The sequence below is a fragment of the Lepisosteus platostomus genome, chromosome 1, assembly GCF_059453375.1.
Source record: "Lepisosteus platostomus isolate fLepPlt1 chromosome 1, fLepPlt1.hap1, whole genome shotgun sequence".
Lineage (NCBI taxonomy): Eukaryota > Metazoa > Chordata > Actinopteri > Semionotiformes > Lepisosteidae > Lepisosteus > Lepisosteus platostomus.
The window spans coordinates 2,042,044-2,066,882 of NC_142611.1; the positions used below are offsets into that span (position 1 = coordinate 2,042,044).

The 24,839-nt window shown below is 41.2% G+C and overlaps 2 protein-coding genes across 7 annotated transcripts in view; both read left to right on the forward strand.

Annotated features, from left to right (window-relative positions):
• Window positions 1–18,318, forward strand: part of LOC148677478 (calcium uptake protein 3, mitochondrial-like) — a 35,785-nt gene extending 17,467 nt beyond the window's left edge. Inside the window, exons 8-16 of one of the 5 annotated variants that reach the window (XM_088636390.1) lie at window positions 1,456–1,497; window positions 6,212–6,307; window positions 7,600–7,614; window positions 8,495–8,589; window positions 9,741–9,912; window positions 12,885–12,993; window positions 13,275–13,432; window positions 15,156–15,224; window positions 16,380–18,318. In XM_088636390.1, the coding sequence (XP_088492516.1) occupies window positions 1,456–1,497; window positions 6,212–6,307; window positions 7,600–7,614; window positions 8,495–8,589; window positions 9,741–9,912; window positions 12,885–12,993; window positions 13,275–13,432; window positions 15,156–15,224 (756 nt within the window). In that variant the 3' untranslated portion in view covers window positions 16,380–18,318. The remainder of the gene's footprint in view (window positions 1–1,455; window positions 1,498–6,211; window positions 6,308–7,599; window positions 7,615–8,494; window positions 8,590–9,740; window positions 9,913–12,884; window positions 12,994–13,274; window positions 13,433–15,155; window positions 15,225–16,379) is intronic. The other 4 variants (XM_088636571.1, XM_088636477.1, XM_088636659.1 and 1 more) reach the window with 4 other exon arrangements.
• A 2,531-nt stretch (window positions 18,319–20,849) lies between these two features.
• zdhhc2 (zDHHC palmitoyltransferase 2) overlaps window positions 20,850–24,839 on the forward strand; it is a 30,019-nt gene continuing 26,029 nt past the window's right edge. Inside the window, exon 1 of one of the 2 annotated variants that reach the window (XM_088636881.1) lies at window positions 20,850–21,254. In XM_088636881.1, coding sequence (XP_088493007.1) covers window positions 21,110–21,254 — 145 coding nt within the window. In that variant the 5' untranslated portion in view covers window positions 20,850–21,109. The remainder of the gene's footprint in view (window positions 21,255–24,839) is intronic. The other variant, XM_088636976.1, reaches the window with a different exon arrangement.

Sequence of the window (24,839 nt, forward strand, 5' to 3'; positions counted from 1 at the left end):
TAAACACTGACTTGTAACAAATAGGTGATTCTTTGTACTTTTTTATCAATGGTAAGTCCAAACAAATTATATGCTGATATTAAGGAATAATTAATGTAAAGTTATAATAAAGTAAGTATTTATCAAGAAATGCACATTACAGGCTATGATTAATTTTTCATGACATTAAGTACATAGGAAATTATATTATAGAGTTGGATATTTGACTTAATTTGAAGTTGCTGAAGATTTCTGTCTCAGATCTTACAAAATTCCATGTTTATGAGGTCAGGGGTTGTGATGGGTGTAATATATACATTCGTGGAGCATTTATCTGCTACAACTTAATCCAAAATGTAAGGTTTGTGTACTTAACTAGCAAAAAATGTTTATACACATCCATGTGCGCGTAAACACCAGCTGCTGAGTAGAGTCATGCCTGTGACCAAACTTGGAGTTCAGAGTCCAGTGAATCTCAGCACTTTCTACTGGAAAACGTGTCTTTGCTGTGGACAGAGAACAAAACCTTATATTTAGTATAAATTTGATATTTAAATATCCCAAATCTAATCTTAAGTTTTTTTTATATTACAAAATTCAAGTCTTCAACTTATAAGACAACATTAAGACAAATAAAACAATTACAATTCTGACAGCACTTAACGTTCATGTTTTCCTTTTGTCTGTGTTAAAAGGAGATCTGCCTTTCCCTTGTGAAGAGGATTGTGTCTGTGTTATATGCAGCGTATTGAATGCTACTTATTTGGAGTCTCAAACAAAGTATTCAGTTCCTTATTTTCTGATTGATATAAAGTCACTGAAAACGACTCTTTCTCCAGTGAGATGACCTTGATTATGACAAGGTTAGCTATGGTTATGAGTAGCTTCTGTTTTACTCTCACACAGTCCAGTAATGATTACTGCATCTGCTTTTGAACTGATGGTATGGGATTTATTTCCCCAACATAAATCATTTTCAAATGACTTACTGAAGTATTCCGTGTTTACTTATTATTAATGATTAAGATTGATTCAGATGAGCTTAAAATGCACCACGTTTCCGTGGAAGTGACATTCCTAAAAACATATTTCTATAGATGGAAAAGACGCAGGAACTGGAGTAAAACTATAAAAGCAAAGACAGCTAAGCAGACCAGAAAGAGATAATGAACTGACAGAAGCCCCCAATCTGTACTTCTCAAAGGGAAATTGTGACCTCTTTTTATTTGGATACAGTTATTTTACTGCACCTCAATTGCTAACTTTCCCATCAGAATCTTTGATAAATTGCAGCAACTCAAACATGATGAGAATGAATATGTTTGCATTTAAGGCTTAAGGCAAAGAGTGTGTGTTAATACTGTGCCTGTTTAACGACTGCCTTGCGTGTCCTAACATGTTCTGTTGTTCTTCTTCCTTTTATCGCATGCTGCTCTCTGAAATCTGACTCTGCATCCTCCTTTTTCTGTGTGTAAGAATTTGCAACTTTATGGATATCAGTATGCTCCTGTCAGCAGCGTATGTATCCCACCAGCATGGTATTTCTCCATTACTGAGTGCAATTGTTTCTTAAAATGCAGATTTTTATAAGGACTGTAATTTGTTTGTACTGTAATTGAGGGGTGGGGGGTATCAAGCAAAACTCGCATGAAAGTTGAAGTGACTCTTTCCGAGCAATGTGTAGGGTGATTCAAAACTCACTGTGACTTCACCTGAGGGTTGAGGGTCGCTGAGGGCACATCAAAGACAGTGAAGCTGCTCTTTGAAAATGAAGCCAGCATCTTCTCCAGGCGAGCTGAGGAGACTCTGGTTTGGCTGCCACTTTGTGACTAGTGGGTGCTGTTCTGGCCTGGTTGCAGCTGCTCTGCAGTCACTGCTGCGATGGCTCTCTTCCCCAAGGTATTGAGAAACCCTTCCCTGCCTTTTCTGGTTCCCTGCTACTCGCGGCTCCTTACTTGTTCCAGTGCCTTTTGAATCACCTTGTGGGTTTGGGTGTTTTCTCCCCAGTTCCAGATTTATCGATTTTGTTTTTAGATGTCAGCTTGTGGGCCAGAATGACACAAATTGATCCTTGTCAGGCTTATTAAAGCTTTTAAAACGTTTCCCTTGAAAGAAGTTACACAACTTGAATGGAATACAGTTGATTTTTTAATTTTGACAGCTCTGCTATGTATATCTGATTTTTATTATTATCTGTTTTTATTTATTATTTTTTTATTATTTATCTGTTGTTTTTTTATTATGGTCACAATTAGCACTTAATCTCAAGGTGCTCCATCAGGTTGTTGAGGCAGATTTTTCATTGCTGAAATACTGGTGGCCTCGAACCATAGCAGAAAAAAGTGCTTCCTTGTGTATTGAAAATGAATGAAACCCAGCAAAATCTTTATCCCATGTGTGGCCAACGTGTCTGTTTAAATTTATCATACTTTTTAAAAATACAGTGAAAGTGTCATGCCTGACAGCTTGTGGAGTATGGTTTTTACTCTGTTCAACATTTTGTTGCACTTTTAAGATGTGTATATATTGTACTTATGTATACAGCTGGAAGAAGTAAGATGTAGTCCCCTAAGAAAGGTAGTCCCATTGGAAAGCTGACTCTCCTGAGCAAAACTGGATTTTGTATGGATTATAAATGTAGAAGATCTTCCAAGTCCTTATTTAACCAAAACTTCTTAATCTGCTATTGCCCAACGAGTTTGACAAGGTAGTAGTGGAAGTCTTAAGTATTTATTTGTAGTCACGCCTCACAGCTTACCTGAGTAGCACAGGCCACAGCTGGATAGAAATCCAAATCCACTTGATAACATTCCATTAAACTAATTAAAAGCCAAGAACGTAAAGCAATAGTTAACTAGGAAGCTGGAGAATAAATTGTTTTTCTACCCTTATTTTTTAAACATTTTTATGCACAAAGACAGCAAGGTGCCTCACAGCTCTTCAGCTCTGAGTTTGAGTCCAGACCAGGAGGCACTTCTGTGTAGCTTGTGTGTCTTCTCTCCTTGTTTGCGTCGGTTTTCTCAGGCCGCCTCTGTTTCCTTCCACTTCTCAAAGACTTCTCAAGAACATGCTGGTTAGGTTTATATTGATAAATGATGTGCCTTTGTGCATATGGATCCTGAAGTGAACTGGCATCCTGTGTAGGGTCTTGTGCTCTGTGATGGACTGGTATCCTCTCCTTTCATTTGTCCCTTGATGGATTGGTTTTTAGGGGTCTGTCCAGTCTTATGCCTTGTGATGGACTGGTGTCCTGTCCAGGGTGTGTCCTGTCCTGTGTCCTGTGATGGACCGGTGTCCTGTCCAGGGTGTGTCCTGTCTTGTGTCCTGTGATGGACCGGTGTCCTGTCCAGGGTGTGGTCCTGTCCTGTGTCCTGTGATGGACCAGTGTCCTGTCCAGGGTGTGTCCTGTCTTGTGTCCAGTGATGGACCAGTGTCCTGTCCAGTGTATGGTCCTGTCCTGTGTCCTGTGATGGACCGGTGTCCTGTCCAGGGTGTGGTCCTGTCTTGTCCCGTGTTTCCAGGATAGACTCCTAGTTATAATGGATGGACATTAGATGGATAGATAGATGGACTTATTATTGCTTTTTTCTTTGGTAAGGAGGAGCTTTCGGGGCTTGGATGAATCATAAAACACACATCCATTGAAGCTTGCTTTGACAAACATGAGGTAATCGTGTCTTCTTCTGCAGTGTTTAAATTAAGTTAAAGCGAGGTTTCAAATAACTCAAAAGCCCTCATGCGCGCTTCATTTCCAAAAACGAAGAATACTTCAGACACAGTGGAGATGCAGTCAAACATAGCTGGAGATTTAAGGGCATTGTCTGCAAAGGACAGTTCTCACTGTAAAACAGTTGATTTATGTTACCTGCCTGCTGTCAAATGGAGTTCGTTGAGGCATATTACCTAAATTAAACTTGAGAGGCCCTCTTCTGTGAAATCAGAGAAACGTGGACAGGCCCCCATGCTTCACTTATACACTTTCTTCAGGAGTGGTATTTTGGCTTTTGTAATATTTTGACCCATGACCCATATATACCATTAAACTTTAGGAACGTGCTTTATTACAACTGATATGGAATATTGAAGTCAGGGCTTTTAGAGTTTTCTAAGGCTGTTTTGATTCACAAGCCCTGTTTCAAATGGTTTTCATTTTTATCACCCCCTACCCCCCCAGAAAAGAAACTAACCCAAGATGAGAACAGGCATAAAAACTAGAGAAGAAAAAAAGAAAATCTTTTCATGCCTACATGTTAAGAGTTCCCCTTTAAAATTGTGGTTGGGCTTTTCCCCATATATTATAATTAGAAATGTATAGCTTTTATGATACTAGATAGGAATATCACTGCGCATTAAAGGATATTCCCTTAATTAGCTGTAGGATCATGTCATAAATCTGTCTCTTCTGAAAATTATGAAGTGCTTAGGAAGAACAGTGTTTTATCAGGTGTGTCAGCTTTCATTTTTCCCTTTAGGCATGAAAGATAAAAAAGTAAGAAAAAATATTGTGAAACGAAGCAAGGAACACACATAAAAACATGTGTACGGGGGACTGCTGTACTGCAGTTCACGTCTTGGCTGCCAGCGATGTTTTCTCTCTGGGGTGTATTGTTTAAACATGAAAGCACCCGTGCACTTTGCAGAATCGACACAAACAGGGCAGCACCAGTAACTCACAGTGGAATGGCCACTTCTGGTTTGGTTTCTTCCCTCGCTGTTATTATTTGTTCAGTGTTTCAGGGGCTGTCCCATGCTCCAGGGATTGTGCCCTGTGATCCCTTCTCTGACAGCTGGGGATTTCAGAGGAAACAGAGCCCTGCGCCATGCAGTGAGTCATTGATGGCGAATCTAGAAAGCAGGATTACTCAGTCCCGAGCCTCATGACTAATAGTGTTTTTGATTCCATTTTATCCAGCGGTGCTGCAGAACATGGCAGAGGTGTTTGGATTTAACTATGCAGATCACAGTATTCGGTTTTGTAATGACACAAGGATTCCCTTATTCTAATCTACCTTCACTTAAAGAAGGAAAGAGCACTGCTTCTAAAATCACCGTACTAAATGATGGCTATATTACAGAAACCTCCCAACTTCCAGCACTATGTTACATGTAAAGTTCAGCCGTCACAAGAAAATTGATATTACAGATTGCATTTTCCAGCCTCACATGTCTCCTACATGCGCTTTCCTGACATTTAGGATGGGTGTCAGGGTTTCAGAACAAGTAGTACAGTAAGATCTCAATAGCACTATTTTGTTGTCTGGAACCAGAGGAAGAGGAGTATGCAATTCAATGTGAGAGAGACATTTTACAGATTCAAGCAAAAAACCTTATTCAGATCTCATCAGTATACCAGTGATGGGGATTTAAAACATGCAAATAAGAAAACAGAAACCAGTAAAGGTTTTTGCCATACCCTCCCACAAACAGCACATGCCTGTATAGGCCACTGTGTCTATGAGCTGTACTAGCTAGTGTACTTTTGTAAATGGTATTATTGAAATTCAGACTGGGTGGGGTAGAATAGAATTAAAACCACTTTATGTATTTGTCACTCTTGACTCTTGTTTCATATGAGCCATAATTGAAATACTTAACAATCACAGTTAAAATTTGACGTCCTCTGGGTTTCATGGGTAGCTAAGAGTTTGTTGCAGTGGTTTTCCTTGGATATAGACTCGGATCAGTTGTTAAGAGATACAGTTAATGCACGATTTCCTACCTAAAACTGGGATGTCCCAACTAAAGTTTGGAAAAGATGGCTCACTCAAGAAATTTCCTGAATTTGTGAGTTGTAGCCTGTGGTGGCCATGAAAAAATCCAATAGATACATAAATTAGGAGAAATGTTAAAATAAGGAAGGTTTTCTGTATTATGTCCCTAGAGTCACCTCTTCACTCAAAACAAACTAGGGACTAATTTTGCATAACAAATTGTCGCTAGCACAGTTGAAAGTATTGCCACTCTCACTCTTCTGCTTTGTTGTTCTGATGAAATTCAGGCGCAACAATGCAGTTCCTTCTGTTTCTTTTGAAAAACATCTTCCTTGCTGCCTAAATTTCCTCCTCCAGATTAAAAAGAAGAAGGCCCCTACCTGCTGAGCATTGAGATTAAATGGTTCTTGTGAGATTCAGGTTAACTGGTTTCTGTTTTAGAATTCCTTAGTTATTTAATCCTCAAACAGGATCAGTAAAATGTTTTTTACTAATTGCTATGCTTTTCACAACCTCTGCAGGTTCTTAAAAAAGATGCTCAAGATTGTGCCCCTAGGAGCTACTGGGACATTCTGAGGCGAAGCACAAGCCAAGTCCTCTTTTCAGACCTTGCAGAGGTCTGGTCATGTTTAAATATCAGATCCTTGTAAAGGAGTGTTTTCTTTCACCTCTTCATTTAATCCCCTCATTTATGTTCATCCCAATGTTGTCCTATTCCCCATACGGTTTTGAATGCACCCTGTTTTATTTGTTGTCTTATTGAATTTTTTAAACAGTATTGAAAACAGTAGTTTAGACGTCTTCCTGTTCTCAGTGTTTATTTTGAGCTGTAAATGCTGCTTTTTGAGCCATCTCTGAGCCCCGATGAGGAGAACGGGGAAAAGCATCGCTCATGTTTTAGGAATATTTTACAAATTGCTAAAAATTTTAAAGGCGGCCATTTTGGTGCAATTGTCTGACAGCATACCTGTTTGTGAGTACATGATGCAGAAATCATATTTGTTACAAGATTTAAATTATTTAAAATGTATAATTGAGCGGAATCTAGGCGGTAAGGAAGGATCTCAGTTTAGTCCTCAACGCAAAGATGATCTTCTCTGATACAGTTAAATGAAGCTAAGGTGTCAAGGTGGGGAGATTAGCACTGCAAACATTATGTTTCCTGGGTCCAGGGTTCGACTGTGGGCTGTGAGTTGTGTTCTGTGCGGCTTTTGCATGTTGTCTCTATACCCACCCACACTGGCTTTGTCCCGGTGCTCTAGTTTCCTTCCCAAGACATGCTGGCTAGGCCTTGCTAAACTTCCCCTGGCCTGGTGTCCTGTCCGGGGTGTGGTCCTGTCCTGTGCCCTGTGACGGACTGGTGTCCTGTCCAGGGTGTGGTCCTGTCCTGTGCCCTGTGACGGACAGGTGTCCTGTCCAGGGTGCGTTATTGTATTACACCTTGTGCTTAAAGGGATAGGATCCAGTTTGCCGCAGCCCTCGCTAGGAATAAGTCACTTACTGATACAGGATGAGTGGGTGAGTGAAAGGAAGCTGACTGCAGATGATCAAGGTGTCCCTTTTCTAATCACGTTAGGTCCCTATTGTAACTGCATACAGCTCAGCAGAATTTGAAGTTTGTTAGGGGATTCTGGGGAAAAAGAGGCTCAGATATATTTTAAACATTTAAAAAAATTTGCTTTGAATTGTACAAAAACGAATTCAAATCATTTCTCATTTGTTCTTGTGCCGTGCTTGCCTGATTTCCTACTACAGTTTATTCCCATTGAAAGTATGTGTGTTTTAAGTTTGTGTTATATGTTACACATTTGCCTCCATTTCTGAAGTTGTATCATTACTTTAACCTTTTGTTTGAGAACTCAATGCAACAATGTCTCTCTTCTTTATTTTAAACACTCTGCCACAATAGGACTTTAGACTAGAGGTATAGAAGGAGCATGCTTGAATGCAATGGTCACTTAGGAGAGAGCAGTGATTGGGCACTGAGAAGTGTGGCATGAGTTGCTCTGTTGCAGCTGTGAGCATGGAGAACACGACCGCGCGGTCTCAGCTCGTTACTCGCCTTTTTCTAAAGCTCCTGTCGACTTATTACCCTGCAAGACTGGGGAGCGCCTTTCAGGGCCCCTTCTGTAGGCTGAAAGGCTTGAGACTGTGTTATGTGTGGGCATCACAAGCCATTAGTAAATAAACAACGCAGTCCTCCTAATCCACGTATGCTCTTTCTGTGTTTCAATTTCAGTTTTTCAGTTGTTCTTTCCTCTTTAATCCAACTCCAGTTCCACATATGTAAAAATGAACTGAAAACAATATGGAACTGGAATGAATTTTAACCCTGACTTTAACACATACAGAAAGCATATAACAAGCATTTTATTTATACCCAGCTGGTCATGAGCCACATTCTTCCTGGGATAGTCGCACTTCAGCCATATCCTGAAGTCTAAACACAATACATAAAACAATCAGAACTGAGTCTTTAAATATGACTTAATTTTGTTCAAACCAGCATTTAGTTTGCACCTAGAAAAAGGTGAATTCTTTTATCATAGTGTGTTTTATGTTTTGTGCATATGTGCATGAAGTCTACTTATAAGTTAATTTGCCTGTGATTGATGGATTGCTCTTTTTCGCCTGTCTTTTGTCTGTGCTTGTATGTTTGCAACAAAAGTACACAGTGCATTTGTATGTTACTTTTGTGATCGTAACTGTATCTCTTCTTTTAATGCGGAAGTCCAATGACTTGTTGATCCTTTCTTTTTGCAGTCATTGCGTTTGTTTAAACAAATGTTTTCTTCTTTCTACAGCGTGCCGAAGAGAACATGATGATAGATACGACACTGTTGGTGCATTTCTTTGGAAAGAAAGGGAGGGCTGAGCTGAACTTTGATGATTTTTACAGGTATACAATTTTCAACATTGTTGAACTTAAACAAAGTTGATATGAGTTTGTAAGTGGATTTATTTTTTAAGATAAACAGGAAATAAAGCTAATGCAGTGTTTCAAATGTCAGTTATACCCATAGTGCAAGTGCAGAAAAACATAAAATCTTTTTTTTTTAGATTTAGATTTTAAGTGTTAGGCTTTATAGAAAAGCCGCATTGTTATCCATTTAAAGTTGTCAGAGTTCTTTACGCTCATCCATATGAGCACCAGAAAGACTAAATAACTTTGTTGTAGATATAAACAAAACTTCATTTCCAAGAACCAGCTGTTTGTGAATGTTTAATAAGAATTATAGCATCTGATTGACCCATCAGTCGGTGAGATTCACACCGTCCGCTGTGCCAGTGAAGCCCAATCCATCATTCAGGATCCCAACCATCCCACAAGCTGTTCTCCCCCTCTGTGATCTGGCAAGCGGTACCGCACTGTTAAAGCACGGAGCACTAGACTCAGGAACAGCCTCTATCCCACTGCAGCGCACATCCTCAACAGCACCTCAGACTCAGGGCACCTCTGCACGTCTGCACTTTTTGCATGTGTTTTTTTCACTACTACATATTTATTGTTCTCCACAACATATTTATGGATTTATTGTTTGGGTAGTTGTTATTTATGATGTTTGTCACGTGCTGTCGACATTGTGTGGTGTTGTCTGATGTACTGTGTATGTCCTGAGAGATTGGTGTGAAGAAGTATTCCAGTGTACTCCTCTACTTGAGTACTTGAGTATTTTAAGTTCTGGCTTAACCCTCGTGAGTGAGGGAGGCCTACTGGTCACAGGCTGAGGAGGCCCGACCCTCACTGAGGGAGACGAGTGACCCTAGAGGCAGCGGTAAGGGTGGGGATGGGCTGGAGGGGCGATGAATGCAACAGAATTGTTAATAAAAATAAGTGATAGTTGTGATTTAGAACAGCTGTGTGAAACTGGCCTTTTCTGTCGTTGCCCTCCCGAAACTCAGTTAGGAACTTCCTTTTATAATGTGTAACTACGGCAGAGTAAATTCAGGTTAGGAGGTGATGAACACAGTGATGCTGTCTACGACTGAAAAAGAATTATAGTTGTATTGTTGCTTTGGGATCATAGTGAGTTTTCATCAATGTTGCAGATTCATGGACAATCTGCAGACAGAGGTTCTCGAGATAGAGTTCCTCACGTACTCCAAAGGGATGACAACCATTAGTGAAGAAGACTTTGCTCGTATTCTGTTGAGATACACAAATGTGGAGAACACAAGCAGCTATCTGGACAACGTGCGCCAAAGAATTCCTGATGAAAAGGTACAGTTTTCTTTTTTCACATTGATGAGGCATCCTTATTCTGTCAAACACCTTTCTTGCCTGGAGCTGTAGTGTGCAGAGATTATTCGCATCCTGAAAGCAGCCTGTTTTTGTCAAGGTTTGTTCTGATTTATCTATTTAAGAGCACTATTGACACTTTTTTATTGGCTGTCTTAATGACTGCAGAAAGTGTATAAAAATAGCGGTGTTAAAGGTTTTAATTGTATGATCGCTGCAGCTGTGATATTTATTTCCCTTGTGTGAAGGCATTGTTGATTTATGATAAAATCCCTTAATTATATACCTCTATATAGTTTTGTTCTCAGATTCTGTCTGGGATCTTCATCAAGAGCTACCAGTTACAAGGATTACAGTAGATCACATGTGGTGCTGAATTGAAGTATTTTTATTTAATGTCTGCTTCGTGATGCAATGTTACATCATGTCTTTTTACAAGAAAAACGTTAAATGTCTTGTTTTCCACAGGAGACATTGTTCTGTAGGGCAGGATACTGCAGTGCCCCTATGAGCAATTGGAAAACAGTGCCGTTTATTTTCTTCCCCTTCCACTGACTCTCATGCAAAGAAGTTTCTGGCTTTTGCTAACGGAAGAGCAGGTTGTTGGTAGATATCTGCTGATAATTAAGTGGGTCTTATGGTTGGGTTAAGAGATATTTTTAAAGAGTTCAGCACCAAACATAGCAAAACATTGTGTGTAACTCTTTAGCTCATTTGTAGGACAGTGAATGTCTCCTGTCGGCAGGGTGTCTCGGCAATAAAAGAATTTAGTGGTGGACAAACGCATGAGTGACAAACAATAGGGCTGGTGTTACATGTAATCTCTCAGGCATGGGTTGTTTTGGATAGATCCCCTGTGTTTGTGTTTATGCAAGTATCAGGTTAGTCTGCCTTAGAAAAGACTGCAAACCATTTGACCCTTTTAAATGGCTACAATTCGGCAGTGTTGACGGATTGGCTTGTAGAGAACAGAAAAAAAGCTTCTGTGTACATTAACTATTAGTCTGCGTTATCTTCTACCCTTAGATCATTTGTTAGGTTTTTTTCTTTTAACGCGTTACCATCCCATTCAGATGAAACCCTAGCATGGTTTTGCTTATATTGAAGGGGTCAGTGTCAGATAGTATGTATCAAAAGAGCCATTACCTTCAGGACAGGTCTTGTTAGAAGACTTTATCTTAATTTAAGTCTATTGTAAAATTTGGTGATTAGTTGTTTCTTTTGAAATCTTGCATTTGTTTTATATCGGGTTTTGTTTGTGTATTCTAACATGCGTGAGGTGTTTTAGGCTAAACAAAAAAACTGTAGCACCAGCTCTTCAAAATAGATTTAAATGTGTACCTATATTTATCTTGTTCTACTTTTATGCATTATTGCCATTAAGACATAAATCGGTTATTTTGTAAGCCAGCAGCAGCTGCTTACTCTGTGATAATATAATGCTCAGATTTCAGACTCATACAGGTTTTGAGTTCATTTACATTCATCTGATATTTAACCATGAAACTGCACTGCTAATCATTATCTATGTTTTTGCTTGAAAAGTGTACAAATAAAAACAGAAGTATTTGGTATGTCATTGCAGGGGCCAAGGTTTCTGAGCTTTAACTATTAAATGCTTAATTTACTATCAGAATTCAAGCCAAGCTCTCTTTCAAAAGTAGAGCCCTATGGTTAATAATGATTTCTTAACTCCTTACACTAAAAGCGCTTTACAGATAATGGGGACTCCCCTCCACCGCCACCAATGTGCAGCCCCACCTAGATGATGCAATAGCAGCTAATGTGCGCCAGTCCTCTCCCCACACACCAGCTCTCAGTGGGGAGGAGAGCCAAGTGATGAAGCCAGTTCAGAGAGGGGGATTATTAAGGGGCCATGGTGGGTAAAGACCTGGGGGATATTTGGACTCCGGGATAATACCCCTACTCTTTTCGAGAAACACCCTGGGATTTTTAATGACTGCTGAGAGTCAGACCTCAGTTTTAAGTCTCCTCTGAAGGACGGTGCCTTTTTACAGTGTAGTCTCCCCATCACTATACTGGGGCATTAGGACCCACATAGACTGCAGGATGAGCGCCCCCTGCTGGCCCCACTAACACCTCTTCCAGCAGCCTCAGCTTTCCCAGGAGGCTCACACCTGCTGAGCTCCAGTGGGCTGCCAGCTGGGAGCTGCAGGGTATAATAATCCAACCCTAATCTTGTCATGTAGGGGACAAGTGTTGCTTCTCTCCCTTTAACAGAAAGTACCTGGGACCACTTTTGTTTTGTTTTAGAAAAGAGAGGTGGGATAATGTGAAGGAGAAAATCCTTAAATTCATCTCTGACTTCTGACCTTCAGATTTTCATGTGCTGTAAGTGCATAAGAACATAGGAAGGGCGACAAACGAGAGAAGGCCCTTCAGTCCATCGAGCTTGTTCGGTTACAAGTAGCTAATCGATCCCAGGATCCAGAGAGGTCTTGAAAGAAGCCGGGGTTTCGGCTGTGTAGCTCCTTCCAGATTCCCACTACCCTCTGTGTAAAGAAGAGCCTCCTGGTCTCAGTTTTAAATGCACTTCCACATAGTTTCCACTTCTTCCTCTGGTTTGTGGTTCTCTGTTGTTTCTGATGAAAGTTAATTGTTGGCTTTGTCAGCACCTTTGAGGATTTTAAATACTTGACTCCCCTTAGTTCAAGACTAAAAAAAACCTGAGTTTTTATTCTGTCAGCGTATGGCTTTCCTTTGAGCCAGGAAGTGTGTCTGTTTGCTCTTTGTTGTAGTGGTGCATAGATCTTGCATTAACCTGCGGAGGTTTAGTCATACCATTGTATAAACAAGTGTTTGGCTTAAAAACCTGGAAGCTTTTAAAAGTATTTTTTATATGTGATGAATATTTTAAAACCTTTGAATTGGTAAGAGATGGAACGCAGAAATCTAAAGATGTATTTTCCCTTTTCATTTCTTTTTCTTTGTAGGGGATCACATTCGATGAGTTCAGATCATTTTTCCAGTTCCTGAACAACTTGGAAGATTTTGCAATTGCGATGCAAATGTACAACTTTGCAAACCGGTCAATCGGTCAAGGTTTGATTTTAATTTTCTCTTTCAGTCTTTCACTGTCAGATTTTTTATGGCTATTGCACGTATTTTGCTTTTGTTCGAATCTGTTGCTCTTACAGTTATGTGTTTCATAATCTGTAATGTGTTCTTTTTTACTATAAATTGGTGAAGCAGCTGTCCTGAGTACTTTCTCAGATGGACAACATGCAATTTGTTGTTTGTCTGCTTTCCAGTTTTTGAATTTCTTCTGGGACCAGGAAAACAAAATGAAACCACGTAATTTTTTCTAAATGTGATCTGTACAGATGAGTTCAAGCGTGCAGTTTATGTGGCCACAGGACTGAAACTCACGCACCACTTGGTGAACACAGTGTTCAAGATCTTCGATGTTGACCGTGACGACCAGCTGAGCTACAAGGAGTTCATTGGCATCATGAAGGACAGACTGTACCGCGGTTCTCGGGTAGGGATGGACCATGTGTGGTGCAGTGTTGTGTACATTTGTTTTACCTTGATTTTACAGTGTTATGGGTGAGAGATGGGTAATGATCTTGTAAACAGCTTGAGAACGTCTGTAGTGGGTTTTGGGGAAAACCATAATCCAAAGCATGCATTCAAGGTGTGAACAGTAGCGCCACTTCTCTGACCCGGCACTCATCTTAAACCTCGATACACTGTGATGTTCAAACTCTCAAGGCTGCTCCAGCCTCTCCTTTGGTCTTCCTTGTGAAAACAATCGTGGTGTTAATGCACAGTGAACCAGCAGTAATTTATAGTAATTCAGATCACAATTTCTATTTGTTTTTAAATTGCAAAGCCAGGGTTACCTGATTTGTTTTCCTAGCCACAAAAATAATCAGGAAATTATAATAATTTTCACATTTACCATGTCATCTCTGGAGTTCACAGTTTTTTAACATCATATAGCACCTCACCTTTAATCTTACTTTTACTTAATTCACCTGTGTTACCTGTTTTAAATGACAAATGCAAATTTATTTTGTAAAATTACAGAAAAGGAAACTGAGACAAAATACTGGTTTACTGAACCACAAATCATGTTTTAAGCACTTCCCAGTTTAAGCATTTCCCAAAGTTAAGAAAATTGTATCTCTGCACTCAAAGACTAAGTTGTGTTGTTGAGAGGAAGAATAGTTGTGCATGTTGCACACTCGGTTCCTGTTTAAGGTGCTGTGCTCCCATCTAGTGGTGGGGATAATTATTGCAAGTGAAAGGCTGCTTCTAATACCGCAGATTCGGAATGCATGATTATTATAAACGTTTTCTTTATAAAAGTGGCTTCTCAAATCATCTTACAGAAGAAAATGGGAAGAGGTAGCAGAATTAACCAGTTACATATATAAGAATCCAAAATTAATTTATAAGAATCCAAAAGAGATTCTAATGAATTACAGTGAGGGTTTGGAATACACTGGAATACAATACATGCTTTATTCATTTATAAGAATCCAAAAGAGATTCTGATGAGTTACAGGGAGAGTTTGGAAGAGAGAAAGAAAGCAAAGAGGCAGGCTCAGAGCCACTTAAATAAAAGCCCTTCTAAAGAAGATAGATTTAAGTCTAGATTTGAACGAGCTCGGGGCAGGTGACTCTCCGATATCCTTGAGGATAGGACTCCAGAGCTTTGGGGTGCAGCAGGAGAAGGCCCTGTCACCCCTAGGGAGTAGAAGGCCTTCAGGGGACAGACAGCAGACCAGATGAACAGGGGTTGCGAGGTGGGAAGTAGGACAATAGTAAGTCAGACAGGTTTTCATTTCTGGAGAGATGCAGTTTGCTACATGACTCTTTGAGCAATGAGCCTGCATAGTCTTTGCACCTCTTGAATCACACCTGGATGCAGGCAACAGCTGTTCTTTGAAATCTTAAAGAGCCCCACTGACAGTTACCTTTTCCTCTGCGCTCTGGTCTTCCTGCCCTGCGTTTGTGCTGCTGGGTGTCTGCATCATCTTAATTAAGGGCTTCCGGTGGTGCTATGGCAGGAGAGTGCTCCAAATCTAACCCTTGAATGCAATAGAAATGCGAACATGAACACTGTGCTTCGCCAGCTTCACAGTTAATGAAAGAGATCCTGTCTTTTCCTCTTTCCCTGCCTGTCTCCGGTGCCACCCCGGCTTCACTCTGCATCACTGGCCTCTGTCCTGCTCTTCCATGCTTCTGCCGTGCAGGGGTACAAAACTGTAGAGCGGTACACTACCTTCAAATCCTGTATGAAAAAGGAGCTGCTCAGCAGATAAGTAAGTACTCTTTGTGAGCAATTCTGCTCTCTGCACCCATGTTAAATCACAGGAGGCCTCCCGCTGTTTAACATGCTTTCAGTTCGTTCCTGAACGCCGTGTTCCTCTCCAGACACCTCGGCCCGAGTCAGCTCAGTTCTGGGGGTGCAGTGACCACTGCTGCACATCAGGGCTCTTCTGCTGCAGTGGAGGAACCAGAAAGTTTAAAAAAAAATGCATTAGTTGCTTCATCACATACCAGTTACCAACGAGAGGAGCCTTTTCGAACCGTCTGGCCCGTTTCACAGTCAGTCGCTTACTGATCCCATGAAAGAAACCAGGATATCGGTTTCAATAGCTGGGCTGGGTAGGAGCCTTGTTCCACCCACCCACAACCCTTTGGGTAAAGAGGTGCCTCCTGCTCTCAGTAATAAATCACTACCAGAGCCGGTATAAATAAGGCATGAACTCTGTCGCAGGTCGTGTTTGGTTCCTCAAGTTTGATTGTTTAGAAAACAGAAGTTTTTATGTTGAAGTCAGAATTGTGCTCCATTTTTAGAGCGTTGGGATAGTTTTCAAATTTCTCTGTGCATACTTTTATTCATTTATAAGAATCCAAAAGACGTTCTGATTTACCTATAGATTTCACCTTACTATCTCTCACCACTTATATTAATCGAATCGGGTTGCTCTACCTTATTTCTCATAGTACAGACTCCCATATTACAGCATTACATGTGGTTACTGCCTTAATATACTCTACACCCTCGTAGCCAGGCAGTATTTACAACTACTTGTGGGCAGCACAACGGTATTTATGATCCCAGCGTTTCAGACGGGAACGTTAGTACCCAAACAGCGAGTGCTGTTCTCACAGGGCACTTAGAAACCAGTGGGGACGGTCATGCTGACACTGCGTTTCTCGTCTGTGTCCGGACAAGCGCTCCGTGCGCCGCGCTCCCTAGATAACCCACTGCCCGTCCTGATACCGCCGAACGCTTTGCAGGTAGAGCCCAGGGCATGGGTTTAAAAGGACCCTCCCCCCAAAAATGTGCATTTTCAAATTTGCCAGATTGTCAGAAGGGGACCGTCACGGGGTATAGTAGGAACGAAACTGCTTCCATTCGGTTCGTAATAATGATGTTTTTCCCCCCCTGTGAAATTCCTCTCCGCCAGGCGAAGCCGTCGGGCACACCGTCTGCCTTCGCCGCGTGTGTGCGGGTCCAAGTCCGCAGACAGGTGGGAGAGCTGTGGAGGAGGTTTCAGAAGAAAGTGTGACGGGTTTTTCCAAGACGAACTGACGGGCGCGTTGCCTTTGCACTGTGATCTCCCGGGAGGCGCAGCCGCTTTACGGCCGAAATCCCGGGGCTTCGCGACTCAGTCTCTCGCCTGGGCTTCAAGCGCGAAGCTGTGCAATTCTGCTACGCTGGGAGTTCACAAACTATCTTCTTCAAAAATATCTACACCTTAAATTACGGTTAAGCGAGAACATTATTTTGACGTTCCCCCCACCCCAAAGCTTGATTTCAGCAGTTGTCTTTTCTACTCACGTTACATGATTGCAAACGATGATGATGGGTTGGTCTCCGCAGAGGGCGTTTGTAAAGAGAACTACCAGCAGAAAATGTGCCCAGAATATTGTGACATCCGTTTGGAGCATTTAGAGATAGTGCTTTATCGCAGCGTGATTTTAATTTGAAGGTATGGTAAGAATCGACACGTCCAAGCTCGAAATTCGTATTCTCACTTTTGGCATCTGTAAAATTCAGGCAAGACAGAAAGCTAACTGAGGACTTGAAGCTCCTCTGATGAATTTTGCAGCGTTTCTGAAAATGTGCTCGTTGCGGTATCCCCCTGAACTCATCCGCTGGGGGGTCTCGAAACGGGGCACCCTTTTGCCTGCTGTTTTTTCCGTGTACCGGCCAGCCCTGTCAGTTTAGAGAAAGTTACAGCAGCAACGTTAAGCTCAGGACCCGCCCGAATGTGCTGAATGTTGAACACCGGCGCGGTGGTTATTATATTTATTTTAATTATGCTACAGTTTAAGTGATTTATTAAACTTCTTAAGTCTTTTTTTTAACATAAAACAACCACACAAGAATGAGTTTTTCTATGTGCCTTGTTGCTGCTCTGATGCAATATAACAAGGGCAGTTGTCATTAGTTACAAAGCTTAGCCAGCATAAATCCAGATAGTCTGTCTATAGGACACACACATTCCTCACACACAGAGAGCTTAAAGATCACCACTTAAAGATCAGCTTTAGAGGCTCGGCACGTTCACTTATTACAATGCAATATTTATTTCCTCTCAAGTCTTAAAATATTGTTGAAATTGTTTTGCATGCATGTATTAGAGCACATGCAATTTAAAGAACATAACCATATTTTCTAATATCTACAGATTGATAGAGATTTTATCATTTAAACACTAAAAGTGTGTTTTAGCATTTGTCTACTGTTTTTGCATTGTTGCAGTTATACTTTAGTATACTGTATGTGCTTTTATTTTATTCTTACAATTCTGCTGTAGTATTTGTGTTCTACATATTTTAAGGCATTGTTTCTGCCTCTAGTTTTAAAATAGAGTCCTCAGTGCTTATAAGTTTGTATAAGAGTGCAGAGGTTTGCTCATTGGCACAGAAGTATATTGCTCTGCTACTATACTTTTTCTGCTATATATCTGCTGTATGTTTTCTTAACATCAGCCTTAAAAAACCTATTAGAAAGTTTTCTTGCACAAACATTTATCAGGTAAAAGTACACATGACAAAATTACATTTTATATTGGGGTTGGATACACATGGTTGTACACACAGAATTGGACAAATAATGGGGAAATATAAATAGATTTAAGTGCTTCTTTAAGTATTAGTGTTTATTGATACTTTCTCTCTTAATTTCTCATATTCACCATTTATATTTGTTGAGGTCTGTGTCTCACGCATGTAGCCACCTTCAAAGCAGTGTGAATTGTATGCTTTGAATGCTGCAAAACATGACAGCTAAACATTTTAAACATTTCTTTTACCATAAAACTGTCACTTTTACATAAAAAGGAATGTTACTCCCAAAGTGTGTTGCACTCTCTGCATGAATAAATTATTTTGAAAGTCCGTTAAAAGAGTCTTTGTTATTAAGGGGATACTTCTGTCTAACAAGGCTCAAGGCCTGTAAAACTAAAAAAAAAACCAAAACTTTGTTTCCACATTTTCAGATTTATGGTCTTCATACATTCGGAATGAGGAATGCGGGAAAGATTGGACCCCGTTCGTCTTTCTGCTCGAGTGAAGCTGAATTACAGCCCTGCAGAACTGTATTTATCTGCTGTCATGTGGTTCACTTATTCCATTTCCATGTTTTTTCTTTTCCATGAGCACAGTTGGGAGATGATCTCCGGCAGTATTGGACAGGATATTCATGTTCACGTTGGGTGTTGTTATTTTGATGAAGATGAACTGAAATACAAAGCTCTGTGTTTTCTTTTTCAGGAACACATCCAATACGCCAGATGTAAACAGGTGGTGGGGTAATAGTTTATTGTTAGGATGTCACGGCATCCTGCAGATTGCTGCTGTGTCTTGTAAGGACTATGACGAGAAGGCCAGGGGTTCCCCAGACTCAAACTCACACACAACACGTACACCTTCACTGTTGTCTGCTCCCCACTTCCTAGACCAATTTTTACAAAACCCTCACAACTCTTTCTGCTGGGGACTGACTGGCTCATCCTCATGTGCTGTCTCTCCTAAAGCAGCATCTGCTGAACCAAACCAGGTACTGGACCATAAACAAACTGGTCAGTGGGTCCCACTGTCCCTCGGACGCAAGCATGGAGCTGGCCAGCTGCAGGCTGCGGAACTGTGATCGCGCCTCTGTGACAGAGACATAGAGAGTCAGATATGCTACCTACAGGGGTCAAAGGGTACTCCAACAAAGTGGCTGGACAACCCATAAGCAATAACTGCTGTTACCTGTTACCTACCAGACCTGATGTTTTACTGGGGGGGTGTCCTGAGTTTTAAAGCAGTACAGAGGGGCAGGGTTTGTGCTCTCTCAGTGTGAAGAAAGTGAACAATTTAATTAATTTCAGGTTTCTACCACGTCTAAGGAGCGTCCCATGTTTTATGGGAATATGACCTAGGAAAGCTTACATAAGAGCATGCCGTGTGCCCAAACTACCTTGTACTCATTTGGTACTCAGTAGTCATTCGATCTCATCCAGCCATGTCTTGAAAGAGTCTGGGTTATCGGCTTCAACAACGTTCTTGGGCAGATTGCTCCAGACCTTCACACTCCTCTGGGTAAACAAGTGCCTGTTGTGCTTTCCCTGGTTCTTGTTCGTTCTGTAGAAATCCACTGGGTTGACAGCATCAGGGCCCTTGAGGATTTTAAAACCCTTGTAAGCAGGTCTCCTCGCAGTCTGCCCTGTTCAAGACTAAAGAGATTCCATTCCTGGGGGCTTTAAAGACTTTAAGGCCCTCGGCGTGCTGTTGTGAAGGGCCTCGCAGGAGATGGAATTGCCTGGAGCGCCTGCTTCTCGGTACACCGCTGAAGGCAACAGCAGACCTGGCTAATGTCTGCCAGTTTGGACCGCCTGAAGAATTCCCGGGGAGAGGTTCGAGGACAAAGATAAACCAAGCCTGGCCACAGAAAGTCACTGAATCACTATCACACACCAGAGCTACACCATATTCTGCGGGCTGAGACTTCCCATATCTTCACAGTCATCTAGGACTATCTGATCAGACTGATGTTACACCTCACCTCTGTAATCACCTCTGAAACACAGCCTGCCTGGGAGTTCTTTAATGGTTTGGTAGGATATTAGGATATGAGGACATGACTCATATGCCCACTTGTCCACAAAGAGAACTGAACTGTTATTTCATACATGTATTCATGTTTACTTTCAGGTTTTGTTCCATAGCTCACACAGCTGTAACAGCTCCTTCACAACCCAGGACTTCTGGCACAGCTGTATTACAGTGACTGCCCTGATAGTTGAGTGTCTCTAGCTTGGCCCTGTCGAGTATCAGGCCTGTCCGAGACAGAGGTGGTACTCTGCCGTACAAAGCACAATTCCCAGCCCCTGGGCCCATGTCATCTCATATACATGTCATGTATAGTTTAGAAAAAGTTTAATCATGGTGGCTCAGGCTGGGGCACAGTGTAAGTGCATCATGTGCATTCAGATTCTGTAGATTAGTTTTGAGCGCATTTTAACTTTGTACTTGGAGTGCAATGAGAGTACATAGCAAGGTCAATCAAAATGCACTTTTGATTATTTTTTTTGTGTGCATTTTTCGCTCAGGCCAAAAGAAGGCAGAAAACGTGCCGTCTTGATCGTCCAGTTCCGGGCACGAAACGCTGCCACTCACTCCGTTTTGTGCATTTCAGACGACTTTCAGGCAACGGAGCTGGTCCCACAGGAGCGATCATCGGTAAAAATAACGTACTCTTGGCGAGGTGAAGAAATATTAGTACTGTACTGCTATCTGTACGCTCCCCCGGATACTTGATAGTGAAACGACAGCCTTGAGACATTTCGGGGAAACCACGGCATCTTCACATACGCTTTTATTTTAAAAACTCCCCCTTCTTTTATTCCTCTATCCCCCCCGCAAAGAGTTTTGGTCGCAGCTAGAGGATGCGGGCAGCAAGGGAGGTGGCTGTTGTCCGGCAGATGCGGGGGGCAGCATCCGAGGGACGTCATGGCAACAAACCGAGAAGGGGCGGTTCTGCCCACTTAACACTGCGAGCACCGGAGCCGGGCGCCGAGCTGCAGCGCCGGATCTGGAACAGCGGAAAGGGGGGAGGGAAAACCCGACCACATTTTTCTGCTGGCTGGACGCTGTCTCCCAGCACCAATGCAGTGAGGAGAAGCTGTTGACTTAGCTTAGTTTCATGGTGTCCAAATTGAAGATGGCGCCGTCGGGCTCGGGCGGTATAAAGCGGAGATGTCAGAGAGTTTTGTATTGGATCCCGGTCCTCTTTATCACCATCATAGTGGCTTGGTCCTACTACGCCTATGTTGTCCAGCTCTGCATAGGTAAGGCTCAGACAAGCAAGTCACGTTGTGGGACCACAGGTCCAGAAGCTGCCCGAGTGCGCTTCAGTCTCGCTATCAGCCCTGAATATGCGCGCAGTTAGCAATGTCAGATGCGCACGGTGTCACACAGATGTTACACATTGACGAATTTGGGAATTGACTCAGCTGTACAGCGTGCGAGGCTATAGCTGTTAACGAAAAACACCGTGGGGTGGATTGGATGTTTAGTGCGCAGTAATGTTGGACTGCCGGAGACTGAATGGCTTTTTTTTTGTTTTTAGTTACAGAAGCATAACAGGGAATAAACTTGAGGAAAAGGGGGAAAAAAAGTGTTGCGAGGATGGATTAACAAAAAAAAAACAGAAACACGCAGCCCCAGCAATGTTACACTCTGTAGACAGATTGTACAACTGGAGCCTCAGGGGTTTGCAATAAGAGAACGCTCCAAGTCGGATACGACCCAATATTTAGTTTCGTAAGGACTTCATTAACGTGCTGGCGGGGATGACTAGTAGTAATGGAGCAGCCGGTGAAGTCTCCCTGTCGGTTTCTGAATGCCCCACTGATGGGTAGTGCTTTGTTATTGATTTTCCTCGAGGTGCCGTTCTCGTTTGTTTTGCTATGAAATTAACGAGAATTCTGCCAATGTAGCAAAAGACCATACGAATCAAAACGATGTTATATCTTGTAATTATCTTTACATCAGGCCTGTAGTATTCTGCGATGAAAAATCCAGTTTGTTTTGTATATCGAAGCGATCGAACAGGGGACAATGAATGTGTCCAAGTTATTCGCCATATTAGCGACATTTGTATTCTGGTTTACAAATGTTATAAAACAGCTGTTTTTTGGACGAGTACGTCAATAAATGAGCTGAAGCCAATGTTGATTTCGCCAGCTTTCTTTGTCTTTAAAATATTTTTTAAGTTATTCGTTACAGATGTTACTACCTAAAACAGGTTTACTCAGGTTTTGAGTGTTATTATATTTAAAGCTTGAATTTAGAGTATGCAGAACACGTTTGGTGCTCAACAGCAATGCATTTTAATTTCGACTTGTACTTCCGTTTGTCATGTCACCATTCAGAAGAGTTTATCTGTTGTGATAAAGTTCTGTTTCTGAGTCTTGAAATGAGCTTTATAATTGCTATGTGGAACAGGCAAATGACTTAAATGTTGCGATGACCGATGTGAGAAAAGGTGGTTCATTTCCTTTTTTTCATCAAAGTTAAAAGGTTAGTGAACATAATACAAGAATAATTGATCACTGAACCCCATCCAATTAGGAAGTTTCGCAGATTGTGATGTGCAGTTCAGTCTCTGTTGTATGTATTGTGAAATTATTGCCAGATCGCTCATTCATGTATAGAAGCATAGCTTCATTTTTAATGTTCTAAGACTAAGACTAATGTTCCAGACACCTACAGTAGCTTTCCTTTAGCCAGTTCGGCAATGGGAAAGTGTAGACGCTATCACAATTTTCATATATTCCTAGATGTTAATTGGATCAGTTTAAATATCACATTTTTCAGTTGACTGTCTGGATGTTTCAAGGTGATCAAAGTGGTATGATCACAATGTTGAAAAAATTCTAAGGAGCTTTGAATTTTTGCTTTCAAGCACACCCTGAAATGTAGAGTATTCAGTGCATCAGTATGACCAAAATCTGACATTTATTACAAGTAATGGTTATCATCGAATTCATTAACATCTTAGTGTGTAGTGTATGTTTTATAATGACAGAAACCTACTTCAGGGCTTCTCAAATCCTCTCATATATCCTTTGTGTTGAGATTTAAAAAAGCTTTCTGTACCGCAACTGTAAAATATTTTAAATGTGCTTTGCAATTTTTATAAACAATGTGAATACTGCAACATTACAGCACAGGCACACAACTAAAATATTTGATTAGTCAAATGTTTAGTTTAATTAAGGTTTCAATTAAGCAATTAGTCCAGTTGGAATATAAACCAGCAAATATTGAGACAAGTTTATGCAAGGCTGCTTGGGGGATGTAGTGCTGCTTGTTCTACAAAAACCAAAAGTTGTAGTTGTAATTAGAGTTGAACTTGAAGAATTTGAAGTTGAAGATGTAGTTGTAGTTGCCTAACAAAATTATTCAGCGACTTCCTATGGTGTCTCATAACCATTTGTTAAACTTGATACATCATTAAAAACTACTTTTTAATATTATATAGTAAATATTCTAATTTTTTTAATATTAAAAAGGGGTTAGATTAGTTACAGTAAAACTCAGCAAAAAATAAGTAAGATAAAGTTTAAGTATACCGATTGCATCAATATTCAGGCCCATGAACTGATTTTTCAGCTGAGTTCAGTTTGGCTGCAAGTTCATCTCCAGGCCTTTTCGAGTCTCTACCAACTTTGCACATCTTCTTTATGCAATGTTTGTCCATTCTTCTTGTCAGATTTGCTCAGGCCCTCTCATAGTGTTTGGGGACTGCTTAAGGACAGTTGTTTTCAGGTCTTTCCACAGATTCTCAATAGAATCAGGACTTTGACTTGGCCCACTCAATGACATTTGCACATTGCAGTGTAGCTCTGGCCCTCTGATTTGGCTCACTGTGCCCATGAAAAGTGAAATTGTGTCCCAGGTGTAGGTCAGAAGCAGGTTCTCCTCCAGGATTTCCCAGTACTGTGCTCTATCTGCAGCATGTTCCCCTCAGCCTTGACAGGCCTCCCTGCCCCTGCTGATGAGGAGCAGAACAGCCGTATATCACAGCGCTGCCACCAGCACACCTGACATCAGGGCTGGTGGTGACTGCCTGATGCACTATGATGGGTCCGTGTCAGATGTAACTCTTTGCATTTATGCCAAAATGTTCAAACTTGACCTTGTCTGAGAAAAAAACCTTTTTGCTACATGTTGGCAGTATCATTTAGGTGCTTTGTTGCAAACCCTGTGTGGGAAGTGAATGTTTTTTTTGTCAGTTCCATACAATTCCACTCTTTAAGTGACTGGGCTGTTGTTGTCCAGTGGCCATTATCTCCCATCTCAGCTACAGAACTGTAAGCTATTGTGTGCAGGAGGAGTTATGCTTAATGACTAAGAGATCTCGGAATCAAAAACACAACGTGATCCAGTGCAGTTTACACGGTTAAATGTAATTCTTCATTCTGTGCTTTTTACACGTACATCTTTTCTTAAGAGGATAAAGTGGTATGGAGGCCACTCTTCACACAACATATCTACTTTAATTTTTAAAATATCAAATCTTCAAGTCATTACACAAATTGACCTACATAAATTAAATATTCTTTGCACAATGAGAATACACAAGGTTGAGCTCAGGGACCGGTTTGGCTGTAAAAAGCTCTGATCTAGTTAAATCCTTGAGCACTGCCTGAAACAAGAGAACTATTCTTTTAGCAGATGACCAAGCATAACCCTGCCTTCTGCAGAAATCACAGTAAATAGCCTATTCTCCTCAGTGCTTTTTATAAAATATTAGATTTGCATTATTCAAGGAGTCTCCAGGGAGTCTCTGGGGAGTGTCAGAGTGATTTAGACTCTTTTTTTTAATTCTAAGCAACATATAATAATTGTTTGGTCTGTTGCTGTAG